The sequence below is a fragment of the Zea mays genome, chromosome 6 (genome assembly GCF_902167145.1).
Source record: "Zea mays cultivar B73 chromosome 6, Zm-B73-REFERENCE-NAM-5.0, whole genome shotgun sequence".
Taxonomy (NCBI): Eukaryota; Viridiplantae; Streptophyta; class Magnoliopsida; order Poales; family Poaceae; genus Zea; species Zea mays.
In genome coordinates this window covers 163,228,937-163,236,376 of record NC_050101.1, presented here as the reverse complement: position 1 = coordinate 163,236,376, position 7,440 = coordinate 163,228,937, and the positions used below count along the sequence as shown (strand labels likewise).

At 44.6% G+C, this 7,440-nt stretch overlaps 1 protein-coding gene across 2 annotated transcripts; it reads left to right on the top strand.

The window, feature by feature from the left end:
• The first annotated feature begins 202 nt into the window (after window positions 1–202).
• On the top strand, window positions 203–6,097 carry LOC100279857 (Phosphatidate phosphatase PAH1). Of its 2 annotated transcripts, none has more exons than XM_008649509.2 (11): window positions 203–536; window positions 988–2,746; window positions 2,833–3,416; window positions 3,491–3,564; window positions 4,033–4,117; window positions 4,213–4,299; window positions 4,480–4,552; window positions 4,745–4,788; window positions 4,927–5,055; window positions 5,143–5,241; window positions 5,578–6,097. In XM_008649509.2, the coding sequence occupies exons 2-11, from the start codon at window positions 1,069–1,071 to the stop codon at window positions 5,632–5,634; spliced, it is 2,910 nt and encodes a 969-aa protein (XP_008647731.1). In that variant the 5' UTR covers window positions 203–536; window positions 988–1,068; the 3' UTR covers window positions 5,635–6,097. The 2 variants fall into 2 exon arrangements, with proteins under 2 accessions (XP_008647731.1, NP_001146282.1); NM_001152810.1 differs by having other exon boundaries at window positions 331–509; window positions 5,578–5,863.
• The last annotated feature ends 1,343 nt before the right edge of the window (window positions 6,098–7,440 follow it).

Genomic DNA, 7,440 nt, shown 5'->3' with positions numbered 1-7,440 from the left:
GGCAGCGTCACATGACGGGAATTTTCACGTCTTTTCAGCCCTCCTTTCACCCGTGAAAAAGAAAATTCGCCCACCTGCACTGCATGTAGCGGCACTTCCTTCCGCCCCCCGAGCTACCCAACAAAATAGGCAATGGCACGTGGGCCCGGACGCTCCCGCGCCCGCATGTAAGCGTGCCAACCGTCCAGTCGGTTCGCGAGGAGGCTCGGGTGGGAAAAATGTCCCATGTGCGCTGCTCCTCACCTGCGCCGCGCCGCTGCGCGTGCGAATGGAGGGCTCACCTATATATAATAAATCGCTCTCCAACGGCCGGCCCCCGCTGTCGTCCCAAAATCCAATTCCGACCTCGCCATCGACGGAGGCGGCGTCGCGGCGCGGCGCGGGATCGGGCGGCGCCTCCAGAAGCCTCTCGGACGGCCGAGACCAACAGGCCGGAGGAGGAGGCGATCAGGACGAGCCCAATCGCTCTCAGTCCCAGCTACCTCCCCGTTTCTTTGGGACCGAATTCGGTTCGTCGTCAACCCCCATTTTCCTCGGTGAGGATTCGCTCGTCTGTTCTTGCTATTTGCGGCGGCGATTCCGCTGGTGTTCTCTACCAAACTAGTCTGTTGTATTGTATTATTATTATTCTTTAATCATTAGGAGCTTTGTTGAGTTTGCCCCGCTTCGAGCAGCCGCCTTCGCTTCCTCGGTCGGTAATTTTACCCCAAATCGACAACAGAGTAATTTGGCTAATCCATCAGTTAGGGTCTGGGAATGTTTCGCCGGTCTTCGAATTGCATAGGAAACTTCGTTCGAACGCATTCTGGAATTTGACTACGAGCTATATATGTTTAAGATTTTACTGCCAGAATGCTGGGAAGTCGCTGAGAAAAAAAAAATTGCAATCTCACGCGTCGAGCGACTAGGGTTTGAAAATCCCTTTTGTTTGTAGAGCTTCTGTTTTCCTTCCACTGAAACTCCTTCGTTCCTATCCATCAATTGCAGAGTCGATGAAGGAATTGCTCGAATCGAGGCCTGGATTGACGGGTGTTTGAGGCTCGGTGACCGAGGAGCGCCGCTTCAGATATGAACGTGGTGGGAAGGGTTGGGTCGGTGATCTCGCAGGGGGTGTACTCCGTTGCAACACCCTTCCACCCATTTGGCGGTGCGGTTGACATTATCGCGGTTGAGCAGCCTGATGGTTCGTACCGCACCACACCATGGTACGTCCGTTTTGGGAAGTTCCAGGGCGTGCTCAAGGGTGCTGAGAAGGTCGTCACCATCAGAGTCAATGGCGTCGAAGCCAACTTCCACATGCAGCTTGACAATTCCGGCCAAGCCTATTTCATGCGTGAGCTTGTGCCCGGCGGTGAAGATTCTGGAACAGGTTCAGACGACGAAACTGTCAATGAGCCTGAACCTCCAGCGCGTAGTAAGAGTGATGGGGAACTTTACATTGGTCCTAGCGACAGACTGGGTAGCCAAGAGCTCAATGTGGAGCATCAAGAGAAGCAAACTAGGGATGAGTTTGAGTCATATGATGGTTATGGTAGGTTAGAGGAATCAGAAGATTTGTCAACCCAAGCGGATGGGGGAAATTCGGAGGTGGTTCTAGTTAGTGTGGACGGACATGTGCTCACTGCACCTATTTCTTCAACAGAGGAGGGTATGGAGGATGTGCAGTTATGCGACCCTCAGTTTCATTTGGGACCTGGGCAGAGCTCTAGTGGGGAGTTCACCCGAAGTGGCGAGGTCTGGGATGCTGACATTTTAGATGGTTTATACATATCACAGGAAAAGGTAAAGATTAATTCTGGACATCAGTCAGAGGTTTTAACAGAGAATGGAGAGGTACCGGTTGAAAAGGATGGGTCACATCACATCTCAGTGGACAAAGATGAAGTACATGTGTCAATCAATGATGATGAAGCTCATGCTGTTTCTACAAATGAAGTTGAGGTTCAGGATGTGTCAAGGTCAGGGAATGGTGATGTGGTTTATCAAACCATGACCAGTGAAGGTGAGTCCCATAGTATTTTAGGGGACATAGATGTTGGCCATCAAACATTGACCAGGGAGGATGACTCTCCTGGTGTTTCAGGGGAGAATGTTGTGGGTTATCAACCCTTGACCAATGAACATAAAGCTCATGATATATTAGAGAACAATGATGAGGATCAACCACCCCTGAACAATGAAGATGAATCTTGTGATGTGCCAGTGCTTGAAAAAGACAAGGATTGCAACTCCCCAGCTAATAAGGATGAGGTTTGTGATCTCAACAATGAGGATACTGAGGATACCAGTGCTAGTTTTGGTAAAAACGACGCTTTCCAGAGCTGTTTGGATCTGACGTCACAAATAGATGACGGGGATTCAGGAAACGAACTATTTTCACCTGGATCTGATTCTCAGAGGGATGCTGAGCATAATTTGGGTAACTGTTCTGTTGCTGAAACAGATTTGGAGGAAGGTGAAAGTAAAACTGCTTACTGTGGTCAGTATGGTCCTTTACAGGAGGGAGTGAATGTTTCATTATTTACCTTAGAAGTTGATAAGACTCAAAACAAAGAGAGTTCTCCTGCTGGAGGTTCTCATGATAGGGACAAGGAAATTGCCTCTGAAATTGAGGCTGCCGCATCTGATGGTTTACAGTCATCCATGGCGACCAGTGGTAAAGACAAACTGGGGAGCATTCCAGAGCACTCAGAAGTTGAAGATGAACAGAATAAAGAAGAACATTCTCAGTCACAGAATGGCTTGGGTAAGCACATGTCAGGTTTCATATTATTCCTATTTCCTAAAGCTAAAGATGATTTCTCATTGTTCTTCTTTGATGTGCACTTGCAGGTGTTGAGATTTCTCTTTGTGGGAACATGTTACGACCAGGAATGGGCCGAGAATCTGCTGAGGAAGTGTTTCAACAGAATCTTGTCCATGAGGAGGATTTCAAATCATCTGGATCAACAATGATAAAAAATGCAAACCTTATTGTCAAAGTTGACAATAATTATTTCCCCTGGAATAAAGTTTCTCATGTTATTCTTGGGAAGGCTGTATATGGCTCAAAGTTTCCCTTAGAACCCACTGATGCTGTTCCGGTTGAACAACAGGAAACACCCAAATCAAGAGAGGACTCTCTTAGAATGTCTCCCTCAAGCCGGAGATGGAGGCTTTGGCTCAATCCCTTTCGGATAACAAGATCCCTTCAACGTAGTAACAGTGATTCTTCCGAAGACATTTTCCTTGACTCAGAGTCTGTTTTGAGTCCAATGGATGATCAAACTCTGGAGAACAACAAAAACCAGTCACCTAGAAAGCAATTCGTACGGACTTTGATTCCCACAAGTGAACAGGTAGCATCTTTAAATCTGAAGGAGGGCCAAAACTTGGTGACCTTTAGCTTCTCCACCAGAGTTCTTGGGAAGCAACAGGTTTATACCTCTATTTCTTACCTATTTCATACTTCTATTTTAGGATTATGTAATAAATTTTAATCCATTATTAGGTTGATGCACATATTTACTTGTGGAAATGGAATGCTAAAATTGTGATATCTGATGTGGATGGCACCATAACAAGGTAATCTTCATAGTTATCCACTCCTGTATGATTCTACCACCCTTTGCTTCAGTAGCTTACAAACATCAGTTGGTATAATGGCTTTCTGATTAAGTACATACTACTTCAGATTGATGTTTTGGGTGACGATATCATCTGGTGGATGTGATGTACGGCACCATGTTTTGTTCGATTACTAGTGGTTTTAGTCCTTTTATTCTCTCATTAAGTTGGGACCATTCCATGGCCTGTAGTTTGTTAGTTAATGATTTTCCCAACAACAACAATGACTTTACATCTTAAAGACTGAAACTATCACCAAGCCAATCAAGGTGACCTAGGGCTATAGCACAACTGACTAAATCCAACATCATGTTGTAGAAACTTCGTTTACCACATCTTCCTCTGTGGTGTGTTGTTGATATGCATGCTTTTCTGCTGTAAATGGCCAAAAGTGTTAAATGCGATTACTTAATGTTACATGTTCAGGTCTGACGTGCTGGGTCAGGTCATGCCTTTGGTTGGACGTGATTGGAGTCACTCAGGTGTTGCTCGCCTTTTTTCTGCAATTAAGGTTTGATGATTTTCTGAAAGACTTCCATTTTGATGCTTCTTTCTTGCCTTTGTGGGGTTGTGCTTATGTCTAGGGTACTTCTATTTCTCAACCAGGAAAACGGTTATCAACTACTATTCCTTAGTGCTAGAGCAATTGTCCAGGCATATCTCACGAAGAACTTCCTCTTTAATCTCAAACAGGTAAAATAATAATTGTCATTTGATGTCATCTTCTAGCACATGCTTTTCTCATCTTCACTGATTTAGGCATTTGTGTGGGTATGGCACAGTGGTCTTTATTTAATTTTACATGGTATTTTCAATATGTTTGCAGGCTAAATTTATTCAGTTTATAATTGATGTCCTCTCCCAACTTTGCAGGATGGGAAAGCACTACCCAATGGGCCTGTTGTAATTTCACCTGATGGCTTGTTTCCTTCACTCTACCGAGAAGGTGACATTTTGTTTGCAGTTAGTTGTATCCTGACATAGTTGTTCACTATGACTTGGACTAATTTGATTTGCCATATCAATATTTTCCAGTAATGTGGCCTCTGGCTTCATAGAAAATCAACTGCTAATGGCTTAAAATAATGCTGCTGTTATTGATTTTAAGCATGATCTAATATTCCTCTGTTTTTCTTAGTTATACGGAGAGCCCCACATGAATTCAAGATTGCTTGCCTGGAGGTATTTTTCTTTTAAGCAATTCCAATTTTTAGTTCGATGCTCTGGCGTGATTGCATGCAAGTTAGCCCTGAGGTTTGATACTCTGCGGCAGTACTATGATTGGTATGTCGAATTCATGGAAGCTTTGTTGTTTGGCAGGACATTAAGGCGCTCTTTCCTTCTGATTACAATCCATTTTATGCTGGGTTTGGTAACAGAGATACTGATGAGCTCAGTTACAAGAAGATGGGAATACCTAAAGGCAAGATTTTTATCATCAACCCAAAGGTATCTCTATCACACAACGTCGTAAACATTAGTATTGTGTTTAACTATGTATATAAGCCTCTTAAATCACGTCCCATGGGGTCGCAGGGTGAAGTGGCTGTCAACAGTTCTGTTGATGTGAAGTCTTATACGTCCCTACATACCCTTGTCAATGACATGTTTCCACCAACAACTCTGGTTGAGCAGGTCAGTTTTTTTCATATCTGCTGAATAGAGTGGTATTTTGCTTGTCTTAGGCATGGACTGGAATTATGTCCTAATGGAACAATTGCATCGGTTAGATCTAACGGCTTCTAACATTCCATCATTTCGTTTTTAGCTACATTTTGTCTCCAATACCCATGATTTGCTAGCTACATAATATTTTTAATTTTTCTAATCATTAGATAATAAGTTCATAGTACATGAATACTGCAATCAGTCCCCGATCCTTGTGGCATCTATGTCAAACACTCAACTACTCAAAACATACATTGGACAAATGCGTGCTCATATAATTTCCTTGTGCTGAATGTTGTGCAGGAAGACTACAACAACTGGAATTACTGGAAGGTGCCATTACCAGATGTTGATTTGTAGTGTAGTTTTGACAGAAACAGCCGTAGATACCAGTAGATCCTGCAAAAGCCTAGCAGTAGAGCTTCCTGTACCCTAATATTCAGCCACCACGACGGTTTTAGGTCCAATTTGTGAAGGTCTCAAGAATTCCGGGATGTATGGTTTTCTGAAAGCCAATGGCCCAAGGAAACGTTGCCACTTTATTTCCTTCGACGGAGCTTTCACGTGATCATACGGCTTTTGGGTAGTCATCTGATTGTCTTCGTCGAACTTGTTGTACCCAGAGGTCTGAGCCCTAGACCCTCGATTCATTAGAGAACTCGTGATCTGGTCATTGTCCAAGCTACTTTGTTCTGATTGCAGGAAATCTTTAGGTGCCAAAAGCAGCTGTACATTTTTTTTTTCGTGATCCAAAAACAGCTGTACATCGTATATCAGCGCATAGAAGAGAATTGCTAAGCATATCTGCATCTTGAAACCCTTCTTTCTTGTGCTCTAAAAGTTGGATTTGATAATTGTTGAGCATATCTACCTGTGAGGTGGAATGGAGGTGTGTTGCTGTAGTTGAAACGATGAAGGTATCACTGAGGGGGTGTTTGGGAGTGAAGTTTTTTCACACTTTTGGAAGAATATTGCAGTATTCTCAAATACTGTAGTATTATATACAGAATAATGTTTGGCAAGCTCACTAAAATCTCTGTTTTCAAAACTGAAGTATTGCAAATACTATAGTTGTTTTAAGGTATTCTAAACTTAGGTCTGGAACTCAGTTTTTAAAATTGTTGTATTGTAAATTGCGGTATTGTCATGACTAAAGTATACTGTAGTATTTCAAAAACTGTGATTTTTAAAAACTTTGTTTCGAAACAGGGCCTGAGTTTTGTTGCGTCCTCCGTTTTTCAGATGTGGGCTTGTGGATCGGAGCAAGCAATATTTCCCTAGCAATATTCAGGACATGACATGGGACCCGTTCTAACTCTTTTCAAAACTGCAGTTGTGACAGGAAAGCTGCTATAGCATAGCATGTTCATATCCTACCAATGAATAGCTGAATCACGGCACCGCCGTAGAAGTACCTCGTCGTCATCCAGCAGCAGGGCCCCAAAACCCCACAGGGCTGCTGGTGAGCGTGGCGAAAATGGAGAGCCTTGCCCGCTTGCCGCTTCCATTCAGAGGCGGCAAAGCAACGCCTCGAGCATTGAGACTGCCCGTCCGCCCCTTCTTTAGGGAGCCAGCGTCTTGGACGCGCCCGAAGAAGAGGCCCGGCTGTCTGCCGAGCCACGGCCGCGCGGTCGCATGGCCCGCGTGCGGTGCCTCTGCGCGTACCCTTTGACTGCTAGTGCTTGCGGTAGCGGCCGTGTGCGGTTGTCTGCACCGCCACCCGTCGTTGCTTTGCAGTGCTTCTTCGGTGTGTCGTGCTCCGTGCTTCTCCTTCCATGGATCAGATGTCCAGATATGGGGAAGGCAAGTGACCAGGCATGGCGGCATCTCTCTCTCCTGCCCCTGTTTCAGACTGTCAGACGCACGCTGTCGGATGTTCTTGTTCTCTTGCGCGAAGCTTCTCATATGCCTCTTGTGATCTTCTCCTTCCATGAAACAAAATGAAGTGCTAAACTTTAGCACTTGTTAGCAATTTAGCTCCACTAAGTGAGTTAAAAATGGTCCAGCAAGAGAAAAGTACATCTTCTGTCCTCTTCACCTCTCTCTCTCTCCCCCCACCCCGCATTAATTACCCCGCACTAATTAGGAAGTACTGCTTTGTTGAGGAGTGGGAAGTACTGCTTCAACGAAAAATATATGCATCCCTACCGTCATCTATACTTTTCC

Coding starts and splice junctions, on each gene's coding strand:
- LOC100279857 (XM_008649509.2), top strand. CDS start 1,069: ATGAACGTGGTGGGAAGGGTTGGGTCGGTGATCTCGCAGGGGGTGTAC. Junction 3,417..3,490: donor GAGTTCTTGGGAAGCAACAG/GTTTATACCTCT, acceptor ATCCATTATTAG/GTTGATGCACATATTTACTT. Junction 4,553..4,744: donor TCCTTCACTCTACCGAGAAG/GTGACATTTTGT, acceptor TGTTTTTCTTAG/TTATACGGAGAGCCCCACAT.